This window comes from Camelus ferus, chromosome 23, assembly GCF_009834535.1.
Source record: "Camelus ferus isolate YT-003-E chromosome 23, BCGSAC_Cfer_1.0, whole genome shotgun sequence".
NCBI lineage: Eukaryota > Metazoa > Chordata > Mammalia > Artiodactyla > Camelidae > Camelus > Camelus ferus.
In genome coordinates, this window is record NC_045718.1 from 25,750,674 (window position 1) to 25,772,100 (window position 21,427).

The 21,427-nt window shown below is 36.8% G+C and overlaps 2 protein-coding genes across 6 annotated transcripts in view; both read left to right on the forward strand.

The window, feature by feature from the left end:
• EXO1 (exonuclease 1) overlaps window positions 1–15,437 on the forward strand; it is a 31,488-nt gene extending 16,051 nt beyond the window's left edge. For 3 of the 5 annotated variants that reach the window (XM_032466506.1, XM_014559987.2, XM_032466509.1), the window contains 5 exons: window positions 453–693; window positions 1,928–2,486; window positions 5,129–5,230; window positions 7,894–8,087; window positions 10,997–15,437. In XM_032466506.1, the coding sequence (XP_032322397.1) occupies window positions 453–693; window positions 1,928–2,486; window positions 5,129–5,230; window positions 7,894–8,087; window positions 10,997–11,138 (1,238 nt within the window). In that variant the 3' untranslated portion in view covers window positions 11,139–15,437. Of the gene's footprint in view, window positions 1–452; window positions 694–1,927; window positions 2,487–5,128; window positions 5,231–7,893; window positions 8,092–10,996 lie in introns of those variants that run through there. The other 2 variants (XM_032466507.1, XM_006185555.3) reach the window with 2 other exon arrangements.
• Window positions 15,438–19,341: 3,904 nt separating this feature from the next.
• Window positions 19,342–21,147, forward strand: BECN2 (beclin 2). Its single transcript, XM_006185567.3, has 2 exons — window positions 19,342–20,618; window positions 20,859–21,147. The coding sequence occupies exons 1-2, from the start codon at window positions 19,342–19,344 to the stop codon at window positions 20,947–20,949; spliced, it is 1,368 nt and encodes a 455-aa protein (XP_006185629.2). The 3' UTR covers window positions 20,950–21,147.
• Window positions 21,148–21,427: the final 280 nt, after the last annotated feature.

Consider the following 21,427-nt stretch of genomic DNA (forward strand, 5'->3'; position numbering starts at 1 on the left):
TTACTTTTGACTACATGACACTTTAAAAACCATAACACATGGATGGTGTATATAAATAGCTCCTGGTTTTATGGAAACATTTAAAAAAAATCAAACATTAAGTTAAATCATACATTTACATGTAAATTGCCTTAGATTTTTTTTTTTACTTTCAAAATTAGGTCCTTAGTATATGAGTATAGAGTCTTACAGAATTGATTATATCCTGAAGTTTTGGTTTGGGTAATTTCACATAAAATCATACAAATAATTGACATTAAATCATAGCTAATTTTTGAAATTATAAAACACAGCAAAGGAAATTTTTTTAGAGTCATTTTATTTCCTTTTCTGATGCATAATTAAAAAAAAATTAAGACTTCATCTTTAGACAATAGGGCAAGGACTGTGGAATTAAGACCAAATCTCTGCATGTGAAATAAAGATTTACAGATAATTTTGTTTTTATTTAGAAGAGCTGTCAGAAGATGACCTCTTGGGTCAATATTCTACTTCAAAGAAGACCAAGAAAAATAGTTGTGAAGTTAGTAAGTCATTGAACTCTTCCGACTTGTTTATGCCTGACCTGGTAAACGGAACTACTAATAAAAAAAGCTTAAGTACACCACCTACAACAAGAAACAAATTCGCAACATTTTTAAAGAGAAAAAATGAAGAAAGTGGTGCTGTCATGGTTCCAGGGACCAGAAGCAGGTATAGTTATACCTATGGAATATAGTTTGTCTATTGTATCATATACTCTGTTGACATTCATTTTAATTGTCTTGAATAACACTGAATCTAATGGGATAGGTGTAGGACCTGGCTTAATCCAAATACAGTTTTTTCAAATCATGTAGTGCCTTAGTTCTGCTGTTTCCCTGAACTTCTGTTACTTTTGTAATCTCTCCATACAGAACCAAAATAAGAATTGTAGACCTTATTACATTTTGCATTAGAAAAACTCTGCTGTTTTTGGGGGGGGGGTCCCCCCTTCTTTGTGCCTATTTCTTTCGGGTTTTTTTAAAGCTAAATATAATTTTGCAAAGGATAGTTAGAAATATATTTAAATACAGATGGCTATTGATTTCTCATATAAATTGACAATTTTATACGATACTAGGTGCTCTCATACAAAAATGAGAGGCAATTTTTGTTCTTGAGAAACATGTAGTTTTTCCTAGTTGGAAAACTAGGTCATGACAAAATCTTTCCGTGTAGGGTAGTGTAAGTACAATGACAAACCATGCCTGAGGTGTTCTGAGGGCATCTAATGCTGAGACAGTGGCTGGAAAGGACGAGGGGTAAGGGATGAGTATTAGATGCCGTTACCTAAGGTGTAAATGATGAGTGAGCGAAGCAGACGAAGCGTGGAGCCAGGTGCTTTCCCAGGAGACTCACACAGCTTGGACAGAGGCACAGAGCTGAGCAACAGCATGGAGCGTGGGGTGACTGTTTGCTGTAGACCACTGCCATTATTACTTCTGCCACAATGTAAATTGGGGAAAGGATGAAAAGGGAGCAGAAATGAAGATGATGAGGGAGCAGAAGCAAGCAGGCCAGTTCATGAAAGGCTTGTAAGCCAACTGAAGGATCTCTGAGCCTTTAAGGTGATGGGAAACATTTAGAAGGCTTTAATCCAGGGAGGGGTATGATTTGATTCCTAGTTCAGATAGACCACTCTGAACACACTGTGAAGAATGGAGTGTAGCGGGCCAACGTGGAGCAGAAAGATTGGTTAGGCTGTTTCCATCATCCCTGCGAGTGAAGGTGAGAACTTGAGGAGTCAGTATGGCTTAGGGATTAGGAACTGGGACCCTGGGGTTAGGCTGCCTGGACTTGAATCCTGTCCTATTTACTCAATGAGTTGTTTGACTTGGGCAAGTTAATTTCTTTGTGAGAAAACTCCAAAAATCTTCTGCATTACTTCCATTGTTTTTTCTGCTAGGTTTTTTTGCAATTCTCTGGATTCTACTGACTGTGTGTCAAAGAAAGCAAGCAGCCAGCCTCTGGATGAAACCGCTGTCGCAGATAAAGAGACCAATGGAAATGAGTCAGACTGTGTAGATGGCACGGTGTTGGCTGACACCAGTGTAGCACATAATTCAAGTGAGCAGACTGCAGATGATGTGACCGTGATTGCCGCAGACTCTCAGTCTTTGAAAACCAGCAGATTCACAAGGACCATCTCACCACCCACTCTTGGGACACTGAGAAGTTGTTTTAGTTGGTCTGGAAGTCTTAGAGATTTTTCAAGAACACCAAGCCCCTCTCCAAGCACAGCACTGCAGCAGTTCCGTAGAAAGAGCGATTCTCCCGCCTCTCTGCCTGAGCGTAACGACTGGTGTGATGTGTCTCAGCTGAAGAGTGATGAGTCCGGTGATGAATCTTACCCCTTACATGAAGTGGGCTGGTCTTCTCAGTCTCAGGAAAGCATGGAATTATCGCCACACAATTTAAGTGCAACTAAACTTTCTCAGCCTTCCAGTAAGGATTCAGATTCAGAGGTAAGTCACATTATGAAGCCTTTGTTTTCAAATTCATATATAAGAGAACACATGGTGTTTCTCAGGTAACAGGAAATTTTGCCTGCATTATGGAAATAATTGGTTGTTTTAATTTTTATTCTAGGTCTTACTGAGTAGAAAGTTCACATTTTATTCATCTGAAGGGCTTTTCTATGTCTTTCCTATTTTAGACTCTTGTACGTGTAATCTAACTATATTTCTTGAATCACTATGTATTCCATTGAGAGCTGTCTCAAGTTGTGGAACACTTAAGACCTAAGCAGAACAATAAGCTTCGTGAAAAATTATTATAATTTAATATCAAAATCCTTAATATACTCTTGAATTCAGATAACATTTAAAACCTTTTGATGAAATGGCCCTATTAATGTGATAGTTTTCATCTTAAGTTTTAGTACTTTGGAAATATATATTTATTTACGCTTTTTATTTTTGTTGAAATGCCCCTTTATGACAAAGCAAAATAGTAATACAAGTGATTTTATGTTATTCTGTTTAAATTAATAAAAGCATCCTACTCATTTTTCTTATTTATAAAATATCTTTATTCTTACTTAAATAAAATCAAAACCACAAATAAGTACTGCTCATAAAGACCCAGTGATAATCATATTTTAAAATGACATGATTGCATAATAGCATTCTTTAAATCTGAGTTTTACCAATTTAACATACTTCATTTTATATTTACAATTACAGTTACCAAGTTGTAAGAACAGTTAAAGCCTTGGGATTATTTGACAGAATTTTGAGGTCTTATAATCCTGAATATTGAGCACTGTCTAATAAATCAGTATAGGTTGTATTTATCAAAAGCAAAATATTTTATTCAAATTCCTAAAGGAAACTTGAGTTGTATTGGACTCAAATTGAAGGGAAAAAGCCTAGGTAAAATGTGGAAACAAATTGTTTTCATTTGGTGAAAGCTGAAATCAATTAATATATTCAAATCCAAAATCCATCTCGTGGTGTTTTTTGAGTAAGAGTATGCCAAACCGAACCCTTGAGGCTTTTGCTTTTCTTTTCCCATTCACCCACTTTGCCTTCAGTTCATTCATACTGGTCTAGAAGACTGCTTCTTTTAATATGAGCCTCCATTTTTTTCCTTTTCCATCTCTTAGCTGGGTTTTCACTTGGCACCATCTGGGTACCACCACAGCTGCTATTTCTTGAACATCTTTCATAAAAACATCGTTATCTGTTCTCAAACAATTGAGACACTAATGGGTAATATAAAAACTATATAATCCTTCTTTGATTCAGAAAATATTTTAGAAAGCCACAATATTAGCCTTTACTGCATGATTCTGAAGAAAATGTATTGGGGCTTCATTTTGAATATCAGTTTTTACCATATGGTTCTGAAGAAAAAGCACTGGAGATGTTTACTGGTTCACTGTGAAAAGCAACAATCATGTGTTCTATATGTATTAAGTACGTTAACCCTATTTGAGGTGAATTAACCTTAGGATCTTACTCTTGATCTTCATTTTAAGAAATGATATAGCCCAGAGTCACCACTACTGCTAGCTATGAGCAAGGAACTTTAGAGTTTCTATAAATTACAATCCAAATTAATGGAGTATTTTTTACTTTTGGATTGTTTTTTAAGTAAATAGTACCACGTGGAACCCCAAGATAATATTTTTTAAAAACCAACCCTCTTGGAAATGCTGAAATGTAGACCTTTCAGAATTTCCATTTATTGTCCTTTTTTATTTGACTTTTGTGGGAATCAAGATTATTCTGTCTATAGAAAAGTTTTATATGAGGGGATTTGGGTACAGAAGATAGGTCTCAAAAGTCTCTGCTAAAGGTAATTGTGCCTTTCATACAGTACTGCTCTACTTCTTGAAAGTAGATGCCTTTTTTCTCTTTAATGTTGAACACGTCACACAATTAAAAGAGCTGTGGAGCTACACTGGTTCAAGTTTTTGTGGCTAGTAATTTATGAAAATTATTAGCCAAGCTTGCAAATGATATTACAGGGGGAGACTTTATTTTTGAAAAAGAGAATAAATCCACACTTTTAGTTATCTACTTTCCAACAAGTTTAAATCCTTGAGGGGGTACAGCATCGCACAAATTCTGTATCCAGTGACTTTAGCAGGATGGTTGCTTCAGAATTTGGCACGAACCATGCCATTGTTTCCATGAGCACAAGTTACTTTTCCCCAGATTACTCTGGTTTTGTTGGGTTTGCCACCAGGAGTTACAATGTTCTTCTTTGCTTTGTACACATAAGCACATCTCTTGCCTAGATAGAATTCAATTCATCTCAAGCATAAACACCTTCAATTTTAGGAAGAGCTGTGCACCTCCTCTAGTTCTGGAGACCCCACTTACAGCTTTTTAATTTATATTTTGTACAGTTTACTTCTCCAGCTGAAAGATCTTACTATATTTCTTTAGTGAAACTCACAAACATCACTCTTTCCACATTAATTTTCTTTTATTCTATTCCAAGCTTTTTATATTTTTTTCTTCTGAGAAAGTACATTTTATTTACACTGATTTTCTCAACTGACTTGTTTTATGTTTTGTTGAATATTGGTTAATTGTCATAAAAATTCCATAGTAAAAATCTAATTTTACTTTATTTTTTGATTTGTGGGATCTAGGAATCTGATTGCAATCTTAAATCACTTGATAATCAAGGTAATCAGAAATCCAAGCTACACTTATTTCATTTTTCGAAAAAAGACACGCCTCTAAGGAACAAGGTAAAACACTTATTTAAATTATTTTTAAATTTCAGAAGCGATACATACCAGGAGATAAGAAATATAAGCAAAATTAAATATCAAAATGCCTGTATTCTTAATTACACAAAAGCAGTCTGCCTTCAAACCTTCTAAGACCATGTTTGTGCTTAATTTGTAGGTGTTTAAGTTGTGAAACCTGCTGTTTTTCTCTCGCAGTATAACCTTGTTTATAATGACTAAAATATGCCCTTGTATGGGTTTAGTTAATCCTCTTATGTTTGTCCTTTACCCTAGAACTTTTTGCTGTAGCAAACTGTACTGCAACCAAGATCTTGTGGGTAAATATTTGAGTACACATTCTTGATTATTTTACAAGGATGAATTCTGTGGAATGGTATTACTGGTCCCACAGCATCTATGATGATGTAAAGCTTTGATATATACTGCAAAAAGGCCTTCTAGAAACTGGGTTCCTGATAAGCCAGGTTTTTTTCTTTATCAAAATATATAAAGATTTGTGTGACTGCATAGTGAAAGCTCATTAACTTAAAGTATGTTTTATATATTAAGTGTTCTTGCCCATCAGTATCAAAATACTAATTGTTAATGTAACAATGGGCAAGGGACATGAACAGAGATCATAAAAGAAAAAGTACAAGTGAATGATTAACATATAAAAGCACATTCAGCCTTATTAGTAATCAAATAATGTAAATTAAAGTAATAAAATATAATTTTTATCTCTCATTTTTCCATAAAAGTTTTTAATTTACTTATGAGAGTATTGTGAGATGAAAAATCACATATTTAGGAGACTAAGAATTGCTCTGCCACTCCTGGAAAGCAATTTGAAAGAGTTCAAATAATTTAACCCAATAGATTCATTCTAGAACTTGAGGCTAAGGAGAAACTGAGAGTTTAAACACGAGAGCACTTAGTTCTGCATTGGTTACAGTAGTAAAGAATTGGAAAAAGTTCTAAATATCTAAGAATAAGGGAGTGAAATACATTGAATACGCTGTTGGTTTTACTTCTTTGCTGGTGGAAATATAGGTGAATTTTTTTTGTTTGTTTCTCATGTTTTTCTATAATGAACATATGTTATTTTTCTTCTATTTATACCTGTGAACTGTATTTATATAGTTAACAGATATTATTTTCTTATGTTAATTTTTTAATGCATAGAAAGTTTAAAAAAAATTTTAATAAGTGGTCTGGCTATTTGAAAGAAGGTTCCCGTCTCATACTATATAAATATAAACCTGAAAGCTATTCAAGATATAAATGTAAAAAATGTGAATATAAGATTGTTTTAAAAATCTTTGAGTGAGACAGCCTGTTTCAGGACATCTGTCTTGGAAAGATGTTCATATTTCTGAATGAAAAGGGAAGCCATGCTATTAAACAATATTGTAGCGTGGTGTTTTTGTTTGCTTAAATACTTGAAATTACTCACACATCTGTGTATATTTGTATAATCATGGTATAAAGTCTAAAAGGATGCCAAAATTATGTGCAATCATGGGTAGGACTAGAGATGTAAAAAGTACTTTCTCAAAAGGAGTTACGTCTGGACATTAAACTATGTTTTTATTATTATTCTTTGTGTTAGAGATATGCATTGTCAGAGTTTTAACTGTCACTTCTGTTTTGGTGACAACTCCCCAGATGAACCTTCCTTCTTCCTCCCCAATATCCACCTTCAGTATCTAAAATCAAACTCATCTTTTTTACCTCTAACCAGTACTTCTCAGAACATTTTTTATCAGCTACAGAAAGTTATTTAATTTCAAAATTTAATTTCAAAATCTTAGGGTTGACCTCTTTCTTTATAACCGCCAGCTTGATCCTTCTTCTGCAGGGATTAAAGAAAAACAACCAAACATCTCCATCTATCTAAATCTTGTTTCTTTCTCTGTCTTATTTCATACTTTCCCGTTTTCCCATCACCAACATCCTAATTCAAGATTTCATCTTTCACGTGTGAACCTTTCCATTCTTATACATCCTCTACTAGATTCATCAATTTTAAAGCCCTGTTTTATATTACCGCACTCTTACCACCCTAAAAAAACAGCAACAAAACTTTAATGGCTCCATATGTCCCACAGTGTAAAAATCAATGGATTCAACTTAAATGTCAGTAGAGATCCATTTAAGTAAATTACGGCACATTTATACAATGGAAAAAAGAGGCAACTTATTCAAAACAAAATTCAATTCCACGCATGAAATGGAAAACTCTCCAAGATACATTGTTAAGAAGAATCAAGATATAGTAAGCAAGAAAAGCAAAGTACACAACAGTGTGTAATATGCTCCTTGTTGTCTAGTGTGTGTGTGTGTGTGTGTTTGTAAATGAATTCAGTGGATGCACAGGAAACTAGTAATAGTGATTGCCTAAAGGCAGTGAGGGAGTACAGGAGACTTACTTTTCTGTCTATTTTATAACTCTTGAATTTAGTGCCAGGTACGTGTATTAACCTGTTTTTTTTTATGATATATTTTTGTATCGTACTTTTATATGATAATTTTTGTAGTAGACATTTGTAAGCACATTTTTGCATATTGCTTATGGGTTATTTTGTTGTTGTTGTTGCAGGTGTATGAAGAATAGTTTGAAATTAAATACAGGTAGTTGCTTTAACAGAATAGTATTAAAACAGACATTTAACTTTCAGGTTCCTGGGCTGTATAAATCTAGTTCTGTGGACAACCTTTCTACAACCAAGATCAAATCCTCAGTACCTGCCAGAGTCAGTGGGCTGAGCAGGAAGCCAACAAGCATCCATAAGAGGAATCATTATAATGCCGAGAACAAGCCAGGATTGCAGATAAAAATCAATGAACTCTGGAAAAATTTTGTATTTAAAAAGTGAGTTGCCTTGTTAACTTACTCTAAAATAGGATAAATGATTTTCTTCTGTAATTTCAACTTCTCTCTCCCAGCTGTTTCTGTTTTCATATGAATTAATTTCTTTATTGCTCTACCCACCCTCCCACCCCCAAAAATCACAATCTTACCCTAAAAGAATTATTTTCCTCTAGTCCCTTTAACTGACTCTTTGTAAGAATATTTAGCTTCAATGTCTATGCCTTCTTTTAGTGAAAAGATGGCAAAATGAAAAACCTCAGTTCTCAATCTGCCTTTGATGGGGGGGGGGTCTCTCTGTTGTTAAGCAGATTACTTTTCCAGGTCTTAAGTGTCTCAATTTTCTTTCCTTCTAAAAGTTGTTTTAGATGTAGGACGTAAGAAGATAATGCTTTGTGGTACTTCTGGATTTAGAGCAATTTGTTTCCCTAAATTATCACATCTAACATGGGGAGAATGATTGAGTTTATGTGATCAATTTGCCAGATTTCTAATGTATGTAGCGAACACTGTTTTAAAAGAATTGACCCTCTGTCTACATTTTTTGAACCACAGTACTTCTGTTGGACTACAACATCAGCCACAGAGTAGCATCAATTTATAATTAATTCATTTTCTTGTCCTTATTAGAGCAAATGTGCTAAGAATAAAAGCAAAGAGAAATGAATGGAGGGAAGGGCATTACGTGGAATGATAGGGTTTAAATCTCACCTAACAGAAATATTATCACGATCAGATGAGATAGTATGAGTGGAAACACTTTGGAATAAGTGCTGGACAATTATTTTTTACTTCATATTGTGTAAACTCTAGGATTAAATGATACAGCAGCAGTTCTCGAACTTTTTGCCTTTAGGAACCCTTTATAGTCCTAAAAATTATTGAGATCCCAAAAGTACTTTGGTTTACGTGGGTTATATCTGTCAACATTTAACCATCTTAGAAAGTAAAGTGGACATTTTAAAAATATTTAAATAACAATACGCTCATTACATCTTAAACCGATAGTATATTTTCACAAAAGAAGTAGTTGTTTTTCAAAACAAAAAAAAAGTGAGGACACTTTTATATTTTTGCAAATCTTTACTGTCTGGTTTAACAGAATTAAGCTGGATTCTTATATCTGCTTCTGTGTTTGCGTCTGCTTCTGTTATGATACGTTGCTTTGGTTGAATTTTATGAAGAAAATCTGGCCCCACACAAAGTTGTATTTGGAAAAAGTATATTTTAATAGGATTTTTATTTAATTGTAATTCTTCTTTTATATTACACCAGAATTCAAGAAGTAGTTTCTCAAAGGTAGTTGTAATGTAGAATATGAAGCCCTGTCAGTTGACTCTCTGTGCTCTGTAGCATCATAGTCTATTGGTCCACATTGCACTTTGTGCATCTTCTACTCACGTGTGATTTTATAACATTGGCGTTGATCATTTGGAAAATGTGGGTTTATTGAGTTGTGCTTATCTTCTAATGGTTGACACATTTCATTATACAATATTAAAAAAAAATCACAATCTTTTTTTTGTAATTGGAGTCACTGGAAATTGAACCCAGGACCGTTGTGCAAGCTAAGCATGTGCATCTACCACTAAGCTATACCCACCACCCTCTCCAAAAAGAAAAAAATCACAATCTTATCAGCAAAGTCTTTAAGTACTGAGAAACTATTAAGTGGCAGATACAGGTTTTCCAAAATTCTAATTTTCACTTGAAAGTTTGAATTTTGTCATTGGCAACGAATACTGTTAGGTTTTTTGTCTTTGAAGTAATAGTCTCTCTTTGTTCATTTTAGAGAAGCCCTGTGCCAAATACCTAAATTTGAATAACCATAGTGTCACACATGCTTTTACTTGAGATAACCATCATACTTCTCTGTGCAACAAAAGTGCCTTCTGTGTTTCCCATTTTGTCACAGAATATTCAGGGGGTTGAGAATTAAAAAAATTTATAATTTTTACTACTTCATCAAAAAGTGTTCCTAGGTGAGACTCACTTTTTTTTTTTTAGTACTATTAGTATTTCTTGTACAGTTTGGTGCCACTGTCTGGATTCATGCTAAGTTGCCAGCAGCTTTACTCAGTTCTGCTTTTGGCTTATCAGGACAGATGTTAGCACAGCAAGGAAGGCAGATAAAGTCTAAATATTATTATGAAAATAGTTTCATTCTTACAAAACCCCTGGAAAAGGTCTTGGGAATTTTTAGGGGTCTGTGGGTCATACTTTGAAAACTGCTGCTAGAGGGAAATTAACAGTATTTTCTAAATGCCTTGTAGGAAAGTAAGACTTACTCATATTGAATTTTTGTTGACAGGAGATAGAATCACTTTTGTTGTCTTCATAAGAGGATTAATTTTTATAGATACAGAGCTCCCAAAATCTCGGCGAAGGGAGAGGAGTAAAAGATAGATAAAACAAAGATTGTTCATGCTTCATTCATGCTGGTTCTCAGCCAGACTGGAGAAGGGCGCTAATCAAAAAAGAACTGATCATTCTGCCTTAGCTAGTATATATTTAGTCGTGGTTTAGCACCTACTTTGAAAGGTGATTTAGAAAGCAGGAATAGGAGAGGGTGTAGCTTAAGGATAGAGCACATACTTAGCATGCACAAGGTCCTGGGTTCAATCCCCAGTACCTCCATTAAAAGGCAAAAATTAAATAAATAAACCTAATTACTTCCCCTGCCCCCAAAAAAAGAAAGAAAGAAAGCAGGAATGTGTACTAAGAAGCAAAACTCACATTTTATTGGACATACTCAGGGGAGAACCTGAATGTGTCATGTAATGAATTGAGACAAATTATAAAGTAAAGAATCATCTCCTCTTCATATACCTCTATTTTGTCCAGGTAGGTTATTCTCTAATAATTGCTACCCTAAAAACACCAAATTCATTTTATTATATTATATTTTGCAGAGATTCTGAAAAGCTTCCTTCTTGTAAGAAGCCAGATCCCCTGTCTCCAGTAAAAGATAACATCCAACTAACTCCAGAAGCAGAAGACGATATATTTAACAATTCCGAATGTCTGCGTGTTCAGAGAGCAATATTTCCATAAACACAGGCAGCTGGGAGGCTGTCGCCTGCAAGAGAATCTCTATCAATTGGAAATCCTATTTGGGATGAGGCAATTATCAGTCTGAAAGATTTGCTCTTAGAGCTATGCCATTTTTAAAATAGGGTACATTTTGTTTATTAACTATGTAACTGTTTTTGTTCAGCAGCTTTTTATATTTTTTGAAAGAAGCTAACTAGATAAATAATTTTTGTTTTGGTAGTTTTTGGAAATTTTACTGTTAGTTAGGTGAGTCCCTTGGAACTTATAAAAATCTACTCTAAAGATTTCTGTAATGTCGTCAAGTACAAGGATGGTAAATGAAAAACCACAATTCTGTAATCATTTTATCCTAGAGGAAATTACTGAATTTCTCAAAGCTTTAATTTTTTCCACCTGTCTTTCCTATCTTTTATGGTTGAATTGGAAATATAGTTGCTGGGATTGGAGTGGTAGTCGGAAGGGATAAAGATCATTGTGTAAGTGAGACAGTGTTCTGTTTTCCCTGAAGAGTTTGGTTGGGTTACAGATTGACAGTAAAGGAAAATTGCTTTCAGCGTCATGTGAAAACGACTTCTTATTAATATTCTTAAACCTCAAAATAGCCTGTTTTTCTAAATGCCTTTTTGAAGTGTGGGCTAAAAATTCCTTAACATGTATTCAAAACTAGTGTCCTGGGTGTGATATAAGACACTAAAGCTGCAGGGTCTGTGATGTGTACATACTCTGCAAAGAAACAGACAGCTTCTTGGAAAAAGAACCAGCTGTGCAAGTGAAGATCTGAAGGAAAGAAGTGAAGTAAGTGATGATCTGACAGGAAATAGAGGAATTATAAAACTATCCAAGATATAGTGGATAAAGGAAAGGGACCCAGGATATTTTCATTTTTCATTGAGACTCAGTAGAGGACTCTTGGATAAAGCTGTCAGGGTGGAACAAAAAACATAACATTGCAAGAAACAGCAGTATAAAAATTTAAAAAGGAGACAAATTTATTTTTTAAAAAGCCTGGAAAAGACCAAATCCAAAGGATAAAAGAAAATTTGAATTTTCTGTGAATGTTTTCTGTCGTAGAACAAATTGAGTATGGGAAGATGACAACAGTGCCATAGGTTTTTAATCTCCAAACTCCCAACACTGGATGGCAAAATCAAAATACTAATGAACAGCATTTCAACAAATTGAGATGACATTTTATCTTAAATCCCAAAATATATGTGGATGAAGACAAGCTACCAAAAGCCACAAGACTACAAGGTGATACTGCCATCTGTTTGAGAGAAGCAGAGGGTGACAATAGGGCATCTAATGCACCTGAGAACAGAGCTTATATAGAATAACTGTTGAAACACACAGCAAGCCAAGTTACAAACAGCATTTGAAACTGGGAGAGGCTTTGAGCATTCCATGGTAAGTGAGTGCAAGAGGTCTACAGTAATGTTTGAAGGACTGAAGCAATGTAGTCCATGTGCACTTTTGAAATGATTTGCAGAGGGGACAGGGTTCCCCACAGAAGAGAAAGTGCTGGGAGTAAAACCAAAACTGAGCAGTAGAGAGACAATAGACACAGAGGAAGATAAGATTACATACAAGTGGAGGGAAAACTAGTTGACCAAGAAATCTCAGAAGAATACTGTTTTTGAACACTGAAAATAAACAAACAAATAACTGAGGTTTCTGAAGTTCCTGTGAACCATGCTTCCTTCTCAAAGTTTAAGAAAATTTTACTTGACCACAGAAAAGTTTTTAGATCAATCTCTTTAAAAATTAATTTTAAAAGGAATCAAGAGTAGAATAACATCTTTTCAAATAATGAAAATCTACCAGAAAGGCCCACAGAGCAGATCAAAACCAGTCTATTTTAAAATGTGCTTAAAGTTATTAAGAAAATGGTACAGGATATGAAGGAAATTGAGAACTGGAAAAACTCAGAAAAAAGTAAACTCAGGAAAGCATTAGAAATCAACATTTCAGATTTTAAGGCTAAACTATAAGAAACACAAGTGAATAAACATACAGATAGATAATGTCTTAAATAGGTAAAAATCAAAACAAAATGGGAAAAAAGACTAAAAGATTAGGAAGTGACAAATATTGAGGATGGGGCAGAAGGTCCAATATACAAATAATAGGAATCTCCAAAGCAGGGGGAACCTATAATTTCAGAAAATAACTTGAAAAGATTTTGAGACAATGTTTTTTAAATGCACTCTTATACATAAGAGGTTATTGATCTAAAACAGCCAACACCAAGATATAAGCGATGAAAGGAGAAATTCTTTTGGGTAAGCAAGAACAGCAAGTAACATGTAAGAAAAAAAAGGTGGTCATCAGACTTTTCCGCAAGTATTCTTTATGCCTGAAGAAAATGGAGTCACATTTTTAAGATACTCATGGGAAAATGTAAGCAAAGGATTTTATATTCAACAAAGTTGACTTTCAAGTACAGAGAGCACGAACTTACCTACTGAATAAGAATTCAGGAAATATTTCTTCCTCAGGAATCAGAAAATAACCAAAATAACTAGAGAAACAGCACCAGGAAGATTGATGATGACCATCAAACATAGTGACTTGTCCAATTAAAAGTGAGAGCTAAAAGGGAGCGTATGATATGCAATGGCTGTACGTCCATATGACAGGTAGTACAACTGAAGGGGAGAGACCATACCCAAAACCGTTGGTTAAACTGCCATTAGTCTGATACTGTTTTTAGGACTTTTGTGTACATACTGTGGGACAGAATAAATGAATATTTATAGGTTATTTTAATTCAGCCCCAATTATCTTGAAAACCAGAATTCTTCCCACCCCCACATGCCTCAAGATTCTTAATGTCAGAAAAAGGAGATGAAGATAAAATACAAAACAAATTACTTAAAAAAAAAAAAGTGTAGTTGTGAACTTGAATTGGGAGTACTGATAGAAACTGATGAATGTATATACACACATACTATATATCCACATACTTGACATGTATATATTTCACACACACACACACTGAAGAGACCAAGAAAAACTTAACCAATCCAGTACCAATGAGCATCCCTATTGTAGTCATCCCAGCTTGTAGTCAAAATGCCATTTTTCACTGAAAGAAATCAGAGCTGCTTGAAAGAAAGTATAAAAGGCAAGCCTGGGGTATCTTGTTAAAACAGGCTATTACTACTAGGTAATTTCAGAATGACAGGAGACAGCTGAAAAGGTTCCCACCGTCTAAACATGGGGAAAAATTTGATCTTGAAAAGATAAGAATTACCATTTATTGGAACCCATCATAAACATTTTAAAAAATTAGTCACCTTCAGAGGATAACAGAGTATCAATTCGTTATGTTAAATATGGGGAAATACAGGAGAAAAATCAGGCATTTTCCTCTGTACTATACAACTGGTTAACCAAACAGAAGATGGCAAGTCTCCTTTTAGTGTTCTAATAATGAAAAAGAGATAATATCGCCATTTTAACCTAATGGATTAATGGATTTAGGCTTTGCGCATCAGCTACTATTAACATAATCAGACATTTTATGCCTCTTAATGGAAAAACTGGACATCCTCTGTAGTCTTGCCAAAGAATAGGAGATGAGTCCAACCACTCTTCTGGATCCAGCTACCGAATTGCAGGAAATACAGAGGACAGAGGAACTTGTGGAACTAGAGCATGAGTGTGCAGTTAGCAAAATCCAGACTGCAAGGAACTACAGGTTAAACACCCTGGGATTTTCAACAGATAAATTGCAAGGAAAAGGATGGAGGGGAAAATTCCATGTTTTTAAAAAAAAGCACAGAACTAAACTAGATTATTTAGGGATGCATACTCTGGTGATTAAAGAACAGAGAAATACAAGGAAGCTGTAACTATAAAATTCAGGGTGGTGGCTATGGAGCAGGGTTTCAGGGGGTGGTTGGACATTGATATTAGGACAAAGCATATGGAAGGGATTCTGGGAATGACTGGCAAAGTTTTGTTCACTAGGTAGGATATTTTATGACAGTGTCTTATAGTAGGTTTGTCTTATAATAATATAACTTATTAAGCTGTCCATATCATAAATTAAGATGTTGGCCTTATAATTTATTAAGCCATTTAGTTATGTGGTGTTCCATATTTTCTGTTTTACAATAATTTTAATAGTAGTACTAGTATTTCATCAAATTGAAGATGTAATTGGTTGTAAGATGCATCATCCTTTTATGTACCACTGAAAGAAAAAAATCCATTATATTGACACTCTATCAAGGTACACACTATTCTCAAAAATGTTGAAATGTGTACCTTAGAATAAAGAAACTGCAGCAATTAGATGTCACATATTCTGTCCCTCATGCACAAAATCAACTAACTTCATTTCCCAAGGTTAACTCCCTGGACAGTTGGCTCCAGGCAGCCTGCGATCTTGAAAGACAGGAAGCATAGCTGAGGGGAAAATGAGGTACAATGTTGCTGAAAAGAAGGAATAAAGTGGAAATAAGCTGAGCTGTATGATCCCCACCCCCGTTTTCCTGTGAAGCTCCATTCTCTCTTCTTTGGGGATTCCAATTGCAAGTATGCTGGACTGCTCAAAGTTGTCCCTCAGCCGTTAGTGCTACTATGTTTACTTTCTACTGTTTTTCTTTTTCAGTTTGGTTAATTTCTGTGAACCTATTTTCTGCTTAACTAATTCTTTCCTTCACTCTTCATCTCTGTCGCTGTGTTTTGTGTTTTTATTTCTAGCATTTCTATTTTACTGTTTCTATCTCTCCACTGACATTCCCAGATCTGCTCATGCACATATTATCCACATTTTACACAAGGTATATTAACCATACTTATTTTAAATACCTTTTCTTGTATTTCCAATGTCTGGGTTATCTCTGAATCTGGTTCTGCATCTTGTGTCTTGACAGTGTTTTCTTTTTCCTTGTTCTCTGTGTGCATGTCTCATATTTTTTATTCATTTAACTGCCGTACATTGATATACAACAGTAGTGACTGAAGTAAATGATAAGCCTGGAAGTGGACATTGGTAAGATCTAGTCAGGAGTTTAACTGGTTGGGGTTTGTTATTGCTATGACAAGTACCCCAGTGACTTCAAATTCCTCTAGTGTGGTGCCAGCATTTTTAGTTCTGTCTGTTTTCCAGTGTTCCTGTTCTATCCTCAGTTTTTAACCTTCCTGACGCTCTCGTGACTCAGAAGAGTTCCATCTCCAAGCCCTTGCCCCTCTCCAGAAGTAGGCTGTTGTTGCTTAATTCTTGTTGCTTGTTTAATGACTAGATGCAACCTGGGGTTAATGTCAATTATATTCGACTTTACAATCCACTACACAATAAAAGCATTATCCCCTTTTGTTTCTCAACTCCCAGCAAGTTCCTGGCAATATGGTCAGTGTTCCACATTCTTGGTAAATAATGTCTGGCTACCAGGCACTGTATATTATACAGCACCTGAAGTCTTCCCAGACACATTTCAGTGTTTGACACTTGTTGACTGACTCATGGTTTAAGGGAGGCAGAAGAATTGAATTCCAGATAGGAATCAGAAGACTTCATTTATAATTCTGACCTGCTTCAAACTCTTAAGTGACCTTGGGTAAACCACCGAACCTTTGTCATCTTCTTTTTTCTCACAGGACAAACACAAGGGGTTGACCTCTAATTCAGAAATTATAACTCCAACATTCTGTGAACCAAACAGCAAATTCATTTATGAGTAACCTTTTAAAAATGATTCCAAAAGCTCCACAAGAGGGCAGCTCCTCCACATTGCTTAATGTCGAAAGAGCCTTTAAGTCTATTTAAAAACCCACCCTCTTATACAATATTTTACTTTTATTTCTCTTAACTATACAAGCAGGGCACAAATATATTCATACTTGGAAAAATCCCAACATTACAGATCAACTTCTAGTTTCTTGATTCATACCCCAATCCTAATCTTCCCTATTGTCAGGTTGTTGGGTATTTTATTTCTTTATGAAGTTTTGTTTTGTGTGACTTCTTTAAAACGTGATTTCTGAAACTGATTCTTAAAAAAATCCACATAGGATTTGAAGGGTTGGAGGTACAGCTCAAGTGGTAGAGTGCATGCTTAACATGCACAAGGGCCTGGGTTCAATCCCCAGTACCTCCTCTAAAAATACATAAATAATCCTAATTACCTCCCTCTCTCCCCACATAGGATTTGAACATCTTCTCCTGTTAATATATATAGATTAATTTACCTTTAATGACCCTTTTTAACTCCATAAAATGCATGTCATAATTTACTTATTTATTAATGACATTTAGATGATGTTTCCAGCATTCAAACAATGTTGCATTAAACATTTACTGAATTTGGGGGAAAAGTGAAGAAACTCTCTTAACAGTAATTAAGATTTCAAAGCTAGTTTATTAAATCAAAGTAGGAATGTTTTAGTAATTTTACTAGCCATAAAAATATGTAAAGTCCATTCACAGAAAGGGAGCTAGAAGAGGGAGCAACACTTGACAGCCTTTCCTGGAAGCATTTAGGTTTACTCTGTTCCATGATGTCAATCATTCTGGGATGCCATTCCTGGTATGGCGTTTCACAGGTATATTTTTGTCTTCGGTGAGATTGGACCTAAGCAGCAAATGGCCCAATCAATGCAGAACAGAGGCAAGAAAGGAATGCTCAAAGGTGGCCACCCAGTGAGGGAAGGTTCTGTCTTGGTTACCTCTGTATCTTCTACAGTGGGAAGGAAATGTCTGATGAGAATAAGCCAGAACCATTTATATGTCATGTACACAACAAAAGTTAAATACACACATGTCTGGTGGTATTAATGGGATATGAAGAGGGGAGGGTATAGCTCAGTGGTAGAGCGTGGGCTTAGCACGCACGAGGTCCTGAGGGCCAGACGGACTCTTGACTCGTTGTTTAACCTCTCTTGGCCTTAATGCACTTCTGATCTTCTCACCTCCCAGGAATTCTGAGGTTCATATAGGATACTGGTGAGAGCTTGCGTGAAAGGCTAAGTGATAGCTTAACAGGTGCAAATGACCAATCCGACCATGATGGTGACACAGATTAAGCAGGCTTAGAAAACTGCAGCAAAAGGTAGCCAGTGGGAAGTGTGTCTCCTTGCAAGGTCCCTCAGCATGAAGTCCAGAGTGGCATAACTGCCTGATGTGCTTAAACTTGTAAAGTCCTGGGCCACGCTTCGCTGAGTCTGTGGGAAGGCTTCCTGCCTCCTCCAGCCCTGAGCCTCCCCTGCCAGGGTGCTGGGTGTGGCTGGCATGCTGCTTCCTGCTGGACGCTGGGAGAGACAGACCCTAAGGCTTCCCGCGCCTTCTGTGCTCTCCCGTTAGGGTTGGGCCCCTCTGTGTGCATTTACATAATGCTCTGCCCCATCAGGTCAGTAACCACAGGTTAGAAGCTCACAAAGGTTTTATCTTAGAGCAAGTACTTCTGTAAACTGTGCTTCCCTCAGTGGTTGACTGGGGAAAGTCAACATATTTGTAAAGTTTTTTGTTAGTTTGCTCTTTTCAGTTATGTAAATATTTACTTTCTGGCTGAGCTGATGGCAAAATCCATACTTCGAAGCTACTTTATTTGGTGTGATTTGTTAATTAAACAATATCTTTTCCACATATGCCCATTACATTATGCTAAAGAATGTGAAGTGTGTCATCAGAACAGAAAGCCCGAATTTGGTAGTCAGGGAAGGCTTCCTGGAGGACATGACATCTAACCCTAAAGGATGGCTTAGAAGTTATCCAGGTAAAGAGAGGAAGGAAGACAGTCAGAGGGAACAATAAGAAATGCTGGAAGAACTGAAATTCAGTTATTATGCAGGAAATGGGAGAGAAAAAGGTGGAAAGATGGCTTTGGTGTCCAATTAAGATGATTAGAATTTATCTTGAGGTAAGATAAGGACATTAAACATTTTAAGGAGGAACGTGCCCATGATCAGATTTTAGTTTTAGAAAGATTACTTGTAAGATACACCTTGAAATGTTAAAGGAGGAATAAGAAAGCTTCTACTTTTGGAAAGAATCACTTGTCTGTAAGGAGGTATGGGAAGTCTAAAGGAATTTAAGGAGGGGACCATTGCAAGGTTTTAAGTCGGAGAGTGACAAGATGAGATAAGCATTTAAAAGAATCTCTCCCCTAAAAGGAGTTGAAAATATATATATATGGTTAATTCACTGGGGAGCCAGAGGAAACTTAGTGTCAAGGGGAGAGTCAAGTCCTCCACCATGTCCGCCCTCCGCTTCATCTGCCAGCGCTGCAGCCAGCCCCTGAAACTGAGCTGGTCCACGGAGACCTCCCGAGAACCTGCAGACTCGACACTCGTCTCAGCTGAGGGGGAGCCAGGAGAAGCCCAGGAGGGAGGCCCTCCCTTCACGGAGGAGGCAGATTTTGAAAATCTACAGGATGGTGCCTCTAGCAGGATTCTCCCTAGTGGTGGGATGTCCTGGGACCAGTTCAACAATTTCACCCTTCTTGGGAATCTCGGCTCCCTGAGAACCCTCAATAACATCCAGAAGGCCATCGGCGACATTTCTGACATCCTCTCTGGGGAAACTGACGTGAACCACCCTCTGTGTGTGGACTGTACTGACAATCTTTTAGAGCAAATGGACACTCAACTCACCATCACAGAATCTGAGATTCAGAACTACAAACGCTGTTTGGAGACCAGGGAGTGGATAAATGAGGACGACAGGGAGATGCTGCAGGAGAAGCTGAAGGACCTGGAGCTGGAGGAAGCGAGGCTAGTCCGGGAGCTGGAGGGTGTGGAGCAGAAACGAGAAAGGGCAGCAGCAGACCTCGAGGCAGCCCAGGCAGAGACAGAGATGCTGGACCAGCAGGAAAAGCAGCACCAAAAGGACTACAGTAAATTGAAATGGCAACAACTAGAACTACATGATGAGCTGAGCAGCGTGGAGAAGCGCCTGTGGTACGCCCAGATCCAGCAGGACCAGCTGGAGAAAACCAGCGTCTTCCATGCCACGTTTGAGATCTGCCATGATGGCCCCGTAGGCATCATCAATAACTTCAGACTGGGCTGCCTCCCCACCTTCCCCACGTGCTGGGATGAGATTAATGCCGCCTGGGGACAGGCAGCCTTGCTGCTCCTTGCTCTGTCCAATACAATCGGACTGGAGTTTCAGAGGTATCAACCTGTCCCCTGCGGAGACCATTCCTATCTGAAGTCTTTAACAGATGACCACACTGAGCTGCCCTTGTTCTCTAATGGGAAGCAGAGTGTTTTCTTGCATAACAAATATGACCAGGCGATGATGGCTTTGCTGGACTGCTTGCAGCAGTTCCAGGAAGCAGCTGAGAAAGCTGAGTCGGGTCTCTGTTTGCCCTACAAGATTCATGTGGAGAAAGGCCTGATGGAAGATCCTGGAGACAGTGATGGGTTCTATTCCATCAGAACCCACTTGAACACAGAGGAGGAGTGGACAAGAGCCCTCAAGCTCATGCTTATAAATTTTAAGCACTGTCTCACTTGGGTCTCCTTAAGGTATCGTGCAAAATAACTTTTTTTTTCCTCAGAGGGAGAGTTTTTTTGTTTTAAAGTATTTTTATTTGTGACAGTGTTATCAGATAAATTTTAAAACTGAAGAATACAACATGTTTATACTTTTAAAAAGTGAATGGCCACACAGGCACTAATTTAAGATGAATTATTGTCCAGGGCAAACCAGAAGTCATTGCTATCTTCCCCAGCACATCCTTGTCCTCTCTCTCCCCTTCTTCCTAGACAAAACAAATCAAGAATGACAAAGATGAAACCACAAGATGACAAGATGATTCCGCCATTAAAAAGAGATAAAGAATATGGAGAGAACTGAGGGTGGGGTGAGAGGAAGAGGGTGGAAAGGAGAGAGGTGGAAGTCTTCATTTTTTTATGAGAAAAGTACTTGGGCCATTGTTCGTAGTGGGACTTTGGAGTCAGGAGGTGAATACTAAAAGATTTTTCAGTCTTTGCTGTGATGTATAGTGTAAACCCCTCCTCTTCATCCCAGAAAAATTGTCAGTAAATTTCTACACTTTGTACAATGATTTAAAGTGAGAAGTGTGTCATTGGGCTGCGCCGTTATGTTTTGACACTAACCTGGAGATGAGGCGTGGTGGTTGAGAGGACTGGTAACATTTCTGCTGATTATTCTAATGGTCAGGTAGGGGTCACAAGGTGAACCCTTACAGAGAGCTGATGATTGTAAAAGTCAGCCAGAGGGCTTCTTAAAACTAAGAATTATATGTCATTTACCTGCTTCTCCATTGCTCTCGAAATAAAATCCCAAATTCTTACCATGGCTTTCAGCCCGG

Excerpts from the sequence above, each read along its gene's own strand:
- BECN2 (XM_006185567.3), top strand. The coding sequence starts at position 19,342 with ATGTCCGCCCTCCGCTTCATCTGCCAGCGCTGCAGCCAGCCCCTGAAA. Across the intron at positions 20,619-20,858 it reads CTCACTTGGGTCTCCTTAAG|ACAAAACAAATCAAGAATGA; the intron begins GTATCGTGCAAA and ends CCTTCTTCCTAG.